The sequence below is a fragment of the Perca fluviatilis genome, chromosome 16, assembly GCF_010015445.1.
Source record: "Perca fluviatilis chromosome 16, GENO_Pfluv_1.0, whole genome shotgun sequence".
NCBI lineage: Eukaryota > Metazoa > Chordata > Actinopteri > Perciformes > Percidae > Perca > Perca fluviatilis.
The window spans coordinates 26160071-26175974 of record NC_053127.1 but is presented as its reverse complement, the minus strand read 5'-3'; the positions used below and the strand labels follow the sequence as shown (position 1 = coordinate 26175974).

The 15904-nt window shown below is 41.4% G+C and overlaps 2 protein-coding genes across 7 annotated transcripts in view; one reads left to right on the top strand and one right to left on the bottom strand.

The window, feature by feature from the left end:
* The window catches only part of kdm6bb (lysine (K)-specific demethylase 6B, b), a 28259-nt gene extending 21577 nt beyond the window's left edge, over positions 1-6682 (bottom strand). For 3 of the 6 annotated variants that reach the window (XM_039777433.1, XM_039777437.1, XM_039777438.1), the window contains exons 1-4: positions 6464-6682; positions 3941-4072; positions 1524-1577; positions 885-1008 (exon numbers count right to left, since the gene is read on the bottom strand). In XM_039777433.1, the coding sequence (XP_039633367.1) occupies positions 885-1003 (119 nt within the window). In that variant the 5' untranslated portion in view covers positions 1004-1008; positions 1524-1577; positions 3941-4072; positions 6464-6682. The remainder of the gene's footprint in view (positions 1-884; positions 1009-1523; positions 1578-3940; positions 4073-6463) is intronic. The other 3 variants (XM_039777435.1, XM_039777434.1, XM_039777436.1) reach the window with 3 other exon arrangements.
* Positions 6683-12267: 5585 nt separating this feature from the next.
* On the top strand, positions 12268-14110 carry LOC120544213 (endonuclease domain-containing 1 protein). The gene is made up of 2 exons (XM_039777829.1): positions 12268-12628; positions 13365-14110. Exons 1-2 carry the CDS (start codon positions 12326-12328, stop codon positions 13971-13973), a joined length of 912 nt encoding a protein of 303 aa, XP_039633763.1. The 5' UTR covers positions 12268-12325; the 3' UTR covers positions 13974-14110.
* Positions 14111-15904: the final 1794 nt, after the last annotated feature.

Here is a 15904-nt window from a genome sequence, read left to right as displayed (position 1 = left end):
ACTTGTAGGCCGTTATATTGTTGGGTAGTTTAATTTACAATAAAACATTGTATTTTATAAACTACATGTGTTTTGTGTTCAAAAATCTTAGTTCATAAAAGTAACTAGTAACTAAAGCTGTAAAATGTATGTAGTGGAGTAAAAAGTACAACATTTCTCTCTGATATGTAGTGGCGTAGAAGTAGAAAGTAGCATGAAAAGAAAAGACTCAAGAAAGTACAAGTATCTCCAATTTATACTTTAGCACAGTACTTGAGTAAATGTACTTAATTACATTCCACCACTGCTTATCAGTCAGAGTCAGACTCTTCCACACAACAACATCATGTAGCACTGCTAGCTGTTCAGCAACATGAGCCAACATGTTCACAATATTCTGCACTATGTATAGCTATTTATTTATTTATTACTCTGTGCCACCTCCTACTGTGACCTGTGCAATACCAACATGCCATTTTTTTATTAATCTGTATATAAAACAGGTGTTCGTATTATTATTATTACTCACTTATTTTTCTGTACATATTTTTTTTTTTTTGATATTTTGCTGTTCTGTTCTTATTTAATGTGTATTTTCTTATTTGTTGTGTTGCATTTGAACTGCTGTAAGTAGGAAATGTTGGCAGAGTCTTGCAGTGGCGCAGGGTTCGAATCCGACCTGCTGCCCTTTGCTGCGTGTCATCCCCCATCTCTCTCCCCCTTTCATATCTATCCACTTTGAAATAAAGACAAAAGCCCCCCCGCCACCAAAAAAAAACTAGAGAATTTCCCCAGCGTGGGATCAATAAAGTCTATCATATTTTATCTTATTATTGGAACGCAGCACAGACGCGCCCAGTGAAAAATCGAGGTAAGTGTGTGAGTGTTGTGATGGTGCTGCAGACCTTTCTGTGTGGCTCCAGTGGCGACTGTTTACAGGGGCCCATTGTCCCCTGTTAGGTCCTCCCGCTTGATAGGAGACCCATGTGTTACGGCCAGAGTACAGCTCTGCTGGGTGATACATGCAGCCTAAAACACACATTAATGCGTACGTTGTTACGATTTTCAACATAAGCAAATATGATATCTCATTTAAAGAACGTCTGACTGCATAAAATGCAATCTAGAAGAGCTGCAAATTTCAGATCTTAGCTTATGCAATGACAATGCCCACCACTTTGCACTGAAGCTTTAGATCCTTGATTCTTATTTAGAAGACTGTTCTACTCATTGATTCATTATTGGGGGGGGAAAAAAGGCCTACAGGAAGGGTCTGTAATCAAGTGAAGTAAAATCCAATTACAGCAGCAGATGAACACTAACGATAAACACTACATGCAGCAACTCACACATGGATGTATTTTGGGCTTGATGGCGTTTTGGCAGGGCAAATGTAGATTTCTGCATCACTCTACTATCAACGACATCTGCAGAAACTGCTAAGCTGTTTTCACACAAAAGATGTGAAGCACTGTGGTACTACAAAGTGCTACAAAGGGCTACAGTGGTGCACATGCATGGAAACACACACAAAAAGTACATACATAAACAAATGTTACCAGTCTTGGTCTGTGTTTTGGAGGCCCTCCACTTCACACCTGAGAGCAAAGAGAGAGAGAGCGTGAGAGAGAGAGAGCATGAGAGAGAGAGAGCGTGAGAGAGAGAGAGAGAGAAAAAAAAAAAAAAAAAAAAAAAAAAAAGAGACATGAATGTCTCCACAATAACTGTTTATGTTCTGGATTATCCTTGTGGGTCTGAGATTTACATGCAGACCATAGAGTTATTTTGTGTATCTCTAGTACATTTTATTTCCTCACGCTGTATTTCCTGCTGCACTGTATCTATTCAGCGGCCATATCATCAGTCAGCCAGAGCTGCATTGTGCATTCAGCCTCTTTCTAATCACTGCTACCCAGCAGGCACCACAGCCAGCAGCCATCCAATGATAGGAAAAAATAACAACATAGCACTAGCACAAGACGAAGGGCCATGACTTTAACAACAAGGAAAAGCAGAAGAAGAAAAAAACAAAAAACAAACAGGGTGGGCTGCTGTAGTATTTATATCAGCTTACAGTAAAAGCCCTGAGTCTGACAGGACTGGTGGTCAACAGCACACATCTTCCATCCAGTCTCACAGTTCATCATCAGCTGCTAGTTCACTACATCTATACTTCTTCATTTCATTTTGCTTCAAGTGCACTAACTTCCAGAAGCACAGTGAGCGCTATAGCTGCCCACTGAGTACTGAACCACTGTACCAGGTCTGGTGTTTGGCTGCGTTTGTCAAGTTTTTCACTTTTACTCTGCCTCCTTTTTATTTCCTTTGATTACAGTAGAATTTTTGAATACTACAGCTGCAAAGATTAAATCGATTATTTGTCAACTATTAAATTCATCGCCAAGTATTTCAATAATTGAGGTATCTGTTTGAGTCCTTTTTTTAAGAAAGAGTCTCAATGAATATTTTGTAGTTTCTTTTCTCCTTTATGACAGTAAACTGAATTTTCTTTGAGTTGGGTGTTTTCTCACCATTTTCTGACATTTTATAGACCAAACAACTAGTCGATTAACTGAGAAAATAATCAACAGATTGATCGTCAATGAAAAATGATGAATACAGCCATTTATTTGACCATGGACAGAAACAATGTCTTACTCTCTACAGTCTCTATTACTACTGCCAAACACTTCAACCCTCAGTATATTGGGTTGAGAGCTGACCTTGTAAAGATCAACTTTCCATGCTGGAGAGAGCTTTGCTGTACTGTTGATAGATTGCACTTCTACGTGCATTTCCCACAGCTATTTATACACACTTTGAAGAACTGCTGTGCAACATTTTACCACTTCCCTTACACTACCATTTAAAAGTTTGTTCCATACAGGTTTCATTGTGGCGAGACTGTTGCAGATGCCTACTGATAAACCTTCTCTGTGAGTGCTGAATGAGCTCAGTGAGCAACCTCTTCAAGAGTCCATTTCCTACCAGTTGCTAGAGCAACTGAAGCCAGACGGTTCTTCCTGCTGTAGCTTTAGGCCTTTTTTTTTTAGAGTCATCTCCATTTAGATTTATTTTTAGAGTAGAAAGAGGACACAAAAGCCCTAATGTTACACTGCATATACGGTAAATCAAGACTGCAGGCGGTTATCCGAACATGCACTGTACCGTATGCCATCAGAAGCTGTACCATGGACACAACGTGCCAGGTTATGTCATATATCACTAAAACCTGCTTTTTTTGAGGGACCAGCATGTTGAGCTTCTTCAATCTCAATCGGTGCTCAAATAACGTCTTCATCAATTGCTTTAAAGCTTTGGATCTCGATTGTACGACTTTATTCTCAGACTTGTTGGTTTCGCCTCATGCCAATGTCGCATCACTGTCACTGTGTGCGGTGTGTTGCAACATTTTCAGACACTTGTGTTTCAACTGTACCGGGTTTTTGAGCCAGAGCCCGCTGGTAGCTGAGCAACACCACACAGGCACCAGATGAACCATCTGCTGTAGTGTAGACCCCTTCCTGTTGCACACTGTTGGTACAGTGTTGTAGGAGGAGCCGTCAGTCAGCAGCAGCTTAAATTTGACTCTGCCCAACAATGGCTATGTGCTTCCAATATTAAATCCATCTGTGCAGGGTTAATTCGAGACATCTGGAATTCAGCTCCGAGGCCAAATGATGTCATGTGCAAAAGGGGTTAAGTTGCTGTTGGGTAAAACCCTCTGCTTCGCAGCGAGATAACCCTACTGGTTGGTTAAACCTGCTGTCTGCACCACTGTGTGCTTCTTCCCTCCCTCTTGTCACCAAGGAAACCCCGGTCATCTCTCTGTCTCCACAGAGGGATAGCCATGCATCCTTTCACGTCTCTGCTGGAACCCTCTTTTTGCCGGTCTAACTAATGTTTTTGAAGCCTAATAGTGTATGAGTCTGTGCATGTGCATCCCTGTAACCAACCTTACCTCGCAATGAGCACTGAGAAAAAAGGGGGAGACAGAGTCCAAATTCGATGATGTCAGGCAGTCAGGAATAGCAAGACAGCAGAGCCGTGCAGTCTCAGATCCCTTTAAATAGACATGCTCATCCTCCGCTAGCTGGCAAACACACACACACACACACACACACACACACACACACACACACACACACACACACACACACACACACACACACACACACACACACACACACACACACACACACACAGACACACATAGTAAAGTAGAGTGAGTGAGGAAATACCACAGGCAGTTGGTGCACAGATGTACAAGACAGGAAGGTTTCATTGTCTCAAAATCAAGGGCAGCATCTATCATCCATTGCTGCCATTCTCTTCCTTTCTATCCTCGCCTCTCATTTCCTACAACATGCTTTCCTATCACACACATTTGCAATGTTGCAAACCTGACCCTCTCTAGACAAAGGGAGATAATGAAATGAGATGTGAGGAAGAAGGGAGAGGAAGGGTGGGCCAGTAACCTCTGACGGGCCGATACACTTTCCTTTTCTCTCGTCCTTCCTCTTAATGGCCCTGCCCTTTGCCATCTTCACTACTTTTTTTTCAACAAGACTCCTTTTCTTTTTTAATACCCAATATCCCAGCCTCTTCCTTTCTCTTTCAGGCTATATGTATGGCTTTGCCTATGCCTCACCCTCCCTTTTCTCTGCACGCTGTGTCCTTGTATCCCTGGCAACCGATGATATCATTTAGTCCAGAGCTGGGAGCAAGGCCTCGAGCAAGGAGGGGAGTGTTTGCGTGTTCATGTGATTTTGACATGGAGGGAGGGGGGATTGAGAGAGTCCATAGGATTTAATGTACACTTCCACATTTTTATCTTCTTCTCTCTGTTCATTCTTCTCAGATGTCTGCAAGCTGAATTAAAAACATTCATTGTGTAGTGAAGAACTGCTGCAGTTCTGCAAATACACGCCAATTTGTGTCCTCATTTGGACAAAGCAACAGTCTGTTACATTCTTGCATACCTCACACTATCTGGAGCTGCTTGCTAGCTGCAGAGAACCACTTCAGATGTGCATATCTTGCTGAGACTTTCTGTGTGCATGTGTGTAAGTATTAAGGATCCTATACCATAAAAGGAAGGATGGGCTGCAGCAGCAGACCAGGCCTGTCTCTGGTGGTTCCTAGGCTAGCTAACACAACAGAGAACAGATGGAGGAGAAGCGACAAGCGACAACGTACAGACTAGATAGACAACCCTCCCTGACCGCGCACACACACACACACACACACACACACACACACACACACACACACACACACACACACACACACACACACACACACACACACACACACACACACACACACACACACACACACACACACACACACGTGATTTTATGGATTCAGGGATGAAAAAGCATCCCGATCACAGAGCGAGAACGTACAGTATGAGCCGAATATCAATCACATTTCTAAAAATAACATCCCTGCAGCCCCGCTTCCCTCGGCTCTATCCCCTTCTCCCTCTCTGTAATAGCAGCTTCTCCCGGTGTATGCTCCATAAAGCACAGCCCTCGGAGGGGTACTGGAATGTACCAAGGCAAGGTCAAGAACAGGAAATAGGGGTGTGTTTTGCAAACAATGCAAAATGCACAGCTTTAAGCAAACAAAGACAATGAGGGAGGTTAACAGGTTTGAAGAAGGCACTGGATGCATGTGTAGCGTGCGTGTGTGTGTGTGTGTGTGTGTGTGTGTGTGTGTGTGTGTGTACCCATCAGACAGCTGGCTTGTGTGAGTACCGGTAACCTAGAATTGCCCGTCCAGGTGGTTAACTTAGCTGGCAATCAAATCAACTGGAAGCATACATTGGGTGCAAGTTGTAGCTTAGGAAGTAACCCTACATAACCTTGGTTCATTCTATTTTTAATTATTCAGAAATCTGTATCTGAGTGCAAATTACTTCAGCCCATTATTTTATAAAAACACAACAAAATCAAAAGCTTTCTATGTGGGATGTGTTAAGCAGACTGAGCTGAACTTTCAGTGGAGCCAAGTACTTATGTGTGACACAGTTTCGACATGACTCTAAATGAAGATTAATTGTCACACTTGGTCACACTGGCTGATATTCAACAGTTCAACATTCCACACAGCAAAAATGTAACCACAACACAAGTGTAACCGCAGCAGTTCCCCTTCACTACATTCATCATTTCACATTTCTGCTCTTGCAGTGTGTCAGCACGTGAGCACTGTGTGTGTGTGCGTGCGTGCGTGCGCGTGCGTGCGCTTCATGCATGGATGTGCAGCACAGTCTGCAGACACACACACTGCAGTATGTTCTGCCGAGACAGATTGCTCAGAACAATGACACACAGATAAAAGACACACATAGACAAACACAGAAGAGAAAAGAAAATAAATACATGCTCACACTGGTAGATGTAGTTCATAAAGTACAGTATTTACATGAAGCCATAAGCAAACAGCACATGAAGCTGCTCGTCTGTAGACCTTTTACCTCTTTTCTTTTGTCCTCGTTCCCTTTGGTCCACACGCTCCTCTGCTCCCCTTTTCCTCTCTTCCTTTCACTCCTCGCCACCTTGTCTCTCACCCGATCCTCTCCTCCGTCTTCTCTCTTCCCCCTTTCCTCCTCTTCCTGTTTCCACTCCACTTTCTTATGGTCGGTCTCTCTGCAGACCGATCCATGTACAGAGACCGACGGGGCGGGCCGACAAGTTGCCAGTCACAAGGCGAGAGCCAATGAGAGGGGCAGAATCTCTTATCTATCACATTTTGCAGCGAGCTGGAGGAGGCAGGAGGAGGGGGGAAACAGTAGACAGGGGCATGGGGGCTCTTTATTTCCCTCTTCCTCTCTCTTTCTGTGTGTGTGTGTGTGTGTGTGTGTGTGTGGTGAGAGAGAGAGAGAGAGCAAGAGCAAGCAAGTGAGAGTTGGAACGTGGCCAGTAGGCTACAGTAGAGGAGGTATTTTACATTTTCTCCACAGATGTAGAATCTTCTGGAGCTCATACAGCTATACCCCCCACACACACACACACACACCCCAATATCACTGCAAGTGGCTGACACCCATTTTCACCAAATCCTCAAAAAATAATAGAATATTTAATGTCTAAATTAAAGAAGAAAAGAGAAGGAGAACCACAATACACATCAGCCTTTAACTCCGATTTCCGGGGAGCTAGGCTACATCCAGGTATTTTTCTGGATGAAGTGGGAAGTGAAGCAGGGTGAAATGGAGACGGACGGGCTGCTGAGTGTTGGCTGAGCTCAAATGTCAAGTGACAGGAGAACCAGGGGAAGGTGGGGCTACAGCTCCACGATCATGAGGGAGGGTCTACATTTTGTGGGCTCACGATGCAAACCCCCCCCCCCCACCACCTCCCCACTCATTGCCTCTGCTCATTTCACCCATCAGCGACCAATAAAAAGCAGGCAGAGAGCAGAGGTGTCTGCCGGTGGCTGAGTGCACGGTGAGAGGCAGACACGGATGGAGAGCTGACGAGGAGCCAGACGAGTGTGTGAGTGAAATGGTGGAAGCAGCCCGCTGACAGTTTTTTTTTACCTCTGAAGTGCCTTAGCAACAGCCCCCGATCAGCCTACACTCTATTGGTTAATGCGCAACCCATGTGGCTATTTGGACCAATCAGAAGGCTTTGGTGCAGAACTTAGAGGGGACAGCTTCATAGGCCAGAATATGTGCTAGATTGAGCCCCCTGGTGGCTCAATGAAGGTCTCTCTCAAAAACCCAAAATATGTAATCTATTGACACAGTAATGATACAGAAAATGTTTTACATGTCACCCATGCACTTCAGAAATCATAATAAACATCATATGAATGTGGATTTAAGCCAAAAAAATTACATTATCATAAAACAGTTTAATGGCACAACATGGAGGAGGTATTTTCCCCCACAGCTATAAAATAATCTTTTGGAGCTCAAACAGACATGTTTATTTCTTAACAAATGTGATTATTTTATAATTCTACAGTAACACAAAACACCATGGTAAGTGAGTCACACGAGAAAAGAACAAAGAAAAAAGAAAGAGTTAAGAAAGGAAAAGGTAAAACAGAGCAGCCAAAAGTTGGAAGATTTAGCTGACTTTGAATTCAAAATAATAAAATATTCACGAGTTTAGTTGAGTACCAAAAAATCTGTAACAGAATTTTCAAAAATGAAATAGCCTACTAGCCTAATAGCCATGAATGAAAATCATATAGTGTCTGTTACACTTCTCAGTCTTACAAATGCAACCCATGTTGCCAGACTTCAAAAAAGTTTTAATTGATGTTAATATGCATTTTATCATCATGGAGAATCATGGAAATGGGAACAAGCAACAAACAAGCCTACACTGCCACCAAGTGGGAAATATATATTATTGCATGATGACACATACTGGGTTTGATGAACGTGCAGACGAACACGTATAGTCCAAATGTTGTGTTAAGTACAGTACAGTACAGTACAGTACAGTGGGTACTTAAAATACAGTAAATAGCCACAATGTTTGTATGTATTACATTAAATTGACTTCATTTATTATAGATTTTAAAACCATTACATACGGTTCCCAGTAGCCTACCAGAATTAATCAATAATATTAATTAGTAATAATTAAAAAAAGAATTTCTTGAATTTGCCATTAAATCTCTCAACAGCCTGGCACATTGATACTTCTACTGTAATGGGCTTATCCCAGGTCCGCCTGTCAACTGATGTGTCATTAAATTTGACTCGGACTGACCATATTTCCAAGCCTGTCTGAGAGACAAGGAACTATACAGGGACTATGTTAGTAAAGGACTTTGCATGGGAATCCCAGAGATCGACTTGACATCTTCAATCCACCACAAACAAATAAACTGACAGACGATGAGATGACTTTTGTCACATATTTAAAAACCCTACCCCAAAGTGCCGCCCCCCCATGACTTACATTGATTAGCCTGTTTGAAGTAAGCTAAATCTAAAACTAAAATCGTGACCAGTAATTACATCAGCAGCAGCAGTGAAATGTTCTCCCTCCTCTAACTGAAGATGAAGCAGCAGAGGGCAGCTGAGCTGTGGCCAATTCACTGGGTCTAAATTTATAATTTTTAATTGGCGAGAATGCTGACAGCTGAAAAATGTCCGTTCACATAACTGCATCATCAGCCCCAGCTACATAAGTTATGATTGTCATAACTCAGGATTAGATCAGAGAGGCAAGCTGGTCCCTCGATGAATAACCACACTCAGTCACTCAAATTGACTTATTAGAGCAGTGAGGGATTGTTGCTCCGGCTAATCTGACAAACATTTGAATAAGGCCGACTTGAGAAGAGGGCATTATAACACAGCACCAGACACTCCAGCCATTGATATGCAGCACATTTTATTCCCTTTACATTTCAGACATTCAGATCAATGGTTCCCGATCTTTATTGACAGACGCCTCCTCCACAGGCCCATTATATGAGCTCAAGCCCCACTTCATCAACACCGTCGGCCAAGTTCCAAATGTGCTCATTTAAACTGATATTATTTAACACTATTGATTATATAAAAGTGGATTATGTTGTGACACTTTGAGTTTAGCGATTGCTTTTCCTTTCTCAACTTTTTATCTACAAGCTCTTCGACGTTTCTGCTCGCTTGCTAACTAGTTTTCATACACTCCATGGTGTTCAGGTAGTCAATATGTGGACCCGTGTCTTCTTTTTTCGTTGCTCATTATTACTTGAGCTACTCCACAATCTTTCCACATACCCCCTAGCAAGTGCAGAAGTGCCCCCTAAGGGGCAAGAGAAACCCTAGATGGGAATCACTGTGATGATAATCCTCTTCAGAGCATGTGTAATGAGATCAAGGACACTGACAGGACACATGCTGAGTGGATCAATCAGGCCAAATCCGGCCCCTCACAAATTTTGATCTGGCCCGCATATCAATTTAGGTTAACAGTACATTTTGGCCCGCCTAGTTGTGCGCCAAAACCAAAAAGATGGGAAACTGTTTTCAGACTGCAGATAAGCAACACTCAAAGCAGAATTTGGCAGATTTACAGACTTTGAGACTCAGAATTTCCCAAAGATCCAGTGAGTCGTCATATTCAGGCTGTGAAACAGGTTGTTGTGAGTCGGCTGTGTGGTAGCCTGCTTTTAAAAATGTAATCAGAATGCATTGTTTTTGCTTGATTTGCTAAATTCTATGATGTAACTGTAAGTGAGAAGGTTATATGAGACATGCAATCATTTTTTTCCAATTAAATAAAGCATGTCAATAAACTATACATGTCTGGCCTTTGATGTGACAAACATTTTCTGTGTGTAGCCCTTAGTGAAAGTGAGTTTGACACCCCTGTGTTATAGGATGGTCAGTGCAACCAAAAAAAAAGCATGCACGTGTCCCTTGCAGTACTACCCAGAGAGAGAACCATGCACCCACAGTCAGTGAATGTGTTTGATAACAAGATTAATAATAATTTTCATAATGTGTCCAAGCTGTCATGAAGGACTAAAGACAAGAAAACTTTGGAAACAGGAAGAGAGTTTTAGATGGATTAATTGCTCTGTACACAGTGAGCTGCCAGAACAAGTCAAGCACCCATTTTGGCAGAACATCGAACCATTTGCTATGAAATACTCATTCTACTTTATGGCACATTAGGTTTCCTCAATTTCTATAGAGTGCTGGGTTATTTTATTTTTTTTATTTTATGTTTTTGCTTCTTCGTATTCATCAATATCTTCCCAATTGGTTTTAATACAATTCTTGCATTTGGAACTTTGTCTTTGATTATGTAATAGCAAACATTAATGGGCATTTGTCCACATAGGCTCTTTGTCGCTATGTCGTATAATTAAACTCTCGTGCTTTATCTCCACCATTCACACTGAGCAGCATAGTACCTTGGAAGCACAGTGTAGGCCCTTTGTTCAGCACTGAGACAGATTAGCCAGTTTTGCATTTTACTATTACATTGATAGCACGTCCCTGAATGTCCCGTGTCTCGTCACCACACTCTTTGAGAGTGAATTGCACGTATATAGTGGTGGCATGTAAATAGATTTACTCAAGAACTGTACTTAAGTACAAATTTGATGTACTTGTACTTCCCTTGAGTCTTTTCTTTTCATGCCAATTTCTACTTGTACTCCACTACATTTCAGAGGGAAAGATTGTACTTTTCACTCGACTGCATTAATACGACAGCTTTAGTTACTAGTTACTTTACAAGTTAAGAATGTTTGCACACAAAACACATGTAGGTTATAAAATACAATGTTTTATTATAAATTAAACTACTCGACGATATAACGGCAAACAAGTACAGCTGAAATGAAGCGTTTTAACGCTCTTCTTGAGTCTTTTAAACACTGTTTTTGACGTTCATGATGCTTTCAACGTTTTTTTTTTTTTTCGTTTCCAGTTTCTAAAAGGTGAGGACTTTTCTGCATTGAGTACTTATTATTTTTTTGGGGCTTTTTCCCTTTATTATGAAGTGACAGTGAATAGACTTGAAAGGGGGAGAGAGATGGGGGATGACACGCAGCAAAGCGTAGCAGGTCAGATTCGATACTTACATACTTTTACTTAAGTACCATGTTCAATGCAGGACTTTTACTTGTAGCAGAGTATTTTTTCAGTGTGGTGTTAGTACTTTTACTTAAGTAAAGGAGCTGAATACTTCCTCCACCACTGCACTTTTATGTGTTCCTTTACAGCAGGAAGAAAAGGAATCCGGCAAGGCCAAAATGTTTTTGGCAATGGGAAGTTTTTTTGGCCTTCACAAGTTGCTCAGAATAAGTGTGTTTGTTATGAATTCCTTGAGGTACTAAAGTGAATATGTGAAATAAGGACATGGTACAAATTGGACTTTTGAAATCGCCGTTGGCACCCTGCGAGGAGTCAATGATCCAGTCTCTTGTTGCCTCACCATTTGATTGCACCATTAATATAATTTAATGGCTATCTATCCCAAGGATCAAACCATAACCTCATTAAGAACTCACAGGGACAAAGCTGTCAATTTAGTTTAAACGGACAAGGAGACGATGGGCTTAACCTCAATAGATCCGTAAGTTTAGCACAGCATTACTTCAAAAAGAGCAGTAAAACTTTATTGAAAATAAATATATAATTAGGATATGATTCAGGAGAAGAAACAGCTTTTTTTATTCATTGCAGTATTTTCGAATTGTAGGTTAGAGCAAGGACCTGCACGTCCACGCCTACGTGTTAGGAGGCCTGGCTTTTGGTCACACTCTCCTTGCTTTGCATATCTGATTTGTCGTAATCCTAACTTCAAACAGTGACTGTCATTGCTTAGCAGAAGCCACAGTAGGAGAGACTGAGAAGACCTTTTTCACCATGAGTATGTTAACACCTTTAGTTTTGGTTCCTGTGCTAGCCTGTTTTCTGCCTCTAATGTCAGCAACGGTGGTTCAGGATTTTAACCACATAGAGAGGTGCAAGGACTCCCTGTACATGGGGACACCCCCACGCGGGTTCACCGACACCAAACTGAAGAGGATCTGCCAACGTTACGCAGACCGACCTCGCTACGTGACCCTGTACGACCCACAAAAGCGGATTCCAGTTTACTCAGCGTATACCTTCAAGAAAACAGAGGGAGACAGACGCGTGGACTACCCTTGGATGTACGAGCCACAGGTCAGAGACTTGTCTTTGAGTAAATAGTTTCAAAAATGCTAAAACCGTCATTCAGAAAAGGGGTTTTCATTCACGTTTAAACCATCTGTTAATCAGGTAGCTCGCACTAAAGTATGAAATCTCTTTCAAAGAGGATGCCAGCAGCTGAAATAGGCAATATGGCTTTGTATTATTTCCCAGCGTAACAAAATGTTCTGTGTCCAGTAGTGCTCCTCTACTTAGGCCTAAGTAATACCACACTATAAAAATACTCTGTCACAAGTAAAAGTCCTGCATTGAAAATATTACTAGTAAAAGTATAGAAGTATCATCAGGAAAATGTTCGGAAAGTATTAAAAGTAAAAGTACTCACATTTTAGAAACTGGAAAGTAGGCCTGTCTATTGTTAGGTCGTTTAATTTATAATAAAACATTGTATTTTATAAACTGTGTTTAGTCTGCAAAACTCTTAATTTGTAAAGTAGGCCTAACTAAAACTGTCAGATTAATGTAGTGGAGTAAAAAGTACAATATTTCCTTTTGAAATGTAGTAGAGGTAGAAAGTGGCATGAAAAGAAAAGACTCAAGTAAAGTACAAGTACCTCAAATTTGTACTTAAATACAGTACTTGAGTAAATGTACTTATTATTCCGCCACATGGTCTACTGCAAAAGCAAAGACGATTCATAGACCATGCTGGCTTATGTAGCCTGTTATTTCCCAGCATAACAAAAAACGATGTTGGGTGTCTCAACAGCTGGCAGAAGTCGATGGGAATGGAAACATGCAGCCCTTCCCCACTGGCTACCTGCACATGAAGTTCGAGGACAGCCAGGCAGTCCTGGATGACTACTCTGACGTGGTCCTGTACGAGAGAGGCCACCTGAACCCGGACCAGCACCAGTCCACGCCCCACGACCGCGCCGCCACCTACACGCTGACCAACGTGGTCCCGGAGATCCGCGAGTTCAACATCGGGCCTTGGCGTGAGTACGAGGAGCGGATCCGGGTCCGCCTCAACAACTTCTGCCGCGGCACGGCCTACATCGTGACCGGAGTGACCACCAGGGGCAACATGATCCGCCGAAACAACCAGGACCGCGTGGCCATCCCCGAAGACGTGTGGTCCGCTTACTGCTGCACTGAATATGACCGCAACGCGCCGCACGATGTCCGCATCCGCTTCCCGACCTACGGAGTCTTGGCCAAAAACGCCAAAGAGGGCAACAGCGTGCACGAGATGCCGGTCCAGGAACTTGAGATCTTTCTGAAAAGTAATTTGGATGTTGACCAGAACCTTCAGATCTTCTACGACAACTGCATCTCTCCCTCACCCCTCCCTCTTTACCTCCAACATACTATCTGAGAGCTTAAACCTCCTCTGTGTGCACGTGGTTTTTTAAATTTCTTTAATTCTAATGCTAAATTCAAACTTATCTTGCAACTCTGTGTGGGAGGTTATGCAAATTGGCTCGTTCAATAAAATATCTTAATTAACTGTGATTGTGTTATTTATCATTTACTTTATTCTTGTAACATAACATGTCAGTGTAAAGCTGTGTTAGGCTTAGATAAACATCCCTTTTATCATATGCTACTCGTGTGAGTTTAAATGTTTGGTCAGTTAGGGAAATTGGATTTTACTTTTATGGCTATCTGATGGGTTTTAGTGCCTTTTAATCATTTAGTTAACCTCCTTGTGATAAAAGTCTTTTGAATATGAAAAAAATCCATAGTTAAGAAAGTAAGAACACCTAAAAACCATTGAGAAACCTTCCAAACTTAAAATCTAAATATTATTTAAAAAGACAGTGAGAATAACATTTGTGTATCAAATGACACGTTACAAACGTTCAAATATTAATAAACACGTGAACATCATATCATATAGGCCTAAAGACTTTTCATAATTTATTTTAAAAAATAGTTTTTTTTGTTGCTTCTTTGAATTGATAATGACGTTTCTATTTGCAAGTCTAAAGAGGAAGATGCTTTCTGAGCTGTTAGTGCATCATCAGCCATCGTCCAAAAATAATTTAGAATTTCTCAACAGAGGCTAGTTCATTTGGGTTAGAAGCAGAGACTGTATAACATCTCAGAAGCAGTCATTTTCTGATGCAGCAAGCCTTTTCTACACATTAAAACAGCATACTGCCATCTAGTGACCGAGGGAAAGTATTTCCTGTGATCACTGCTTACAGCTAAACCAACAGTGTAAATGATCTGCAAAGGTAATTGGGTTGAGCGCAAAAGAAAAATATTACCGTAAACATCAGTCATCTAAACAACTGTGCAATCTATTTACTGTATGATGACTCTGCTGAAGAAATAACAGAGATGATTTTGATTAATACAGTGCACACATCAAAGTTATTAGACACAGTGTAGGTGAATTGCTTATTATTGCAGCAATAAGTCATGCCAGATTTAATATTCCAGATATGAAAAGAAAACTATTAATAACTATAGAAACTTTTTTTTTTAAATGGATGCATTGTACATTTTTCAACCTCTCTCCTGTCAGGAATTATTGTGCATTAATCCAAAAAGAATTTCTGAAAAACATAGCTGCAGGCAGGGTTTGCTTATTGAAATTATCTGTCTTTACTGTTTTGCCAAGGCGATTAGATCTGTTGTTGTCTACCTGTATTAATATTTGAAAGTAATTGGGGGAGAAAATATCAATTGATTAGAGTGCAGACTGTGACTTTGGAGAGGTAAAAAGAGGTGCAAGGTGGCCTAAAAGTGCTTATGTGATAACACAGAAGTAAATCTGTGGCCAAAAAAAAATTATTTAAAGTGCTCATATTATGCTTTTTGGCTTTTCCCCTTTCTTTTATTGTGTAATATATCTTTGTGTGCAGGTTATAGGTTTACAAAGTGAAAAAGCGCAAAGTCCACCCCAAAGGAACTTACCATCTCCAACAGAAAACACTGTTCACAAACTGCTCCAAACAGCTCTACTGTAGTCCAGCCTTTACTTCCGTGACGAATGTGCGTCACTTTGTAACACACGTTATAATGCTCGCCTAGCTGCTAGCGTGGCACACCCACATACTCTGCTTCTGACTGGCTAGTAGTCCTTACCTAGCTACTGCACATGTGCGACTCCCAACAAAGATGGAATGGAAGTGTGATGCCTTACTCTGTAGCTAAAACAGAGCTCAACACACAGGGTGAAAAGAGGAGCTGCAGCCATGTGCAGTTCAACAAATATATGGTATTTTTATTTAATTAAACCATGAAACCTATTCTGATATAACCTCTAAATACAATTATGAACCTGAAAATGAGCAT

Coding starts and splice junctions, on each gene's coding strand:
- LOC120544213 (XM_039777829.1), top strand. CDS start 12,326: ATGAGTATGTTAACACCTTTAGTTTTGGTTCCTGTGCTAGCCTGTTTT. Junction 12,629..13,364: donor CTTGGATGTACGAGCCACAG/GTCAGAGACTTG, acceptor GTGTCTCAACAG/CTGGCAGAAGTCGATGGGAA.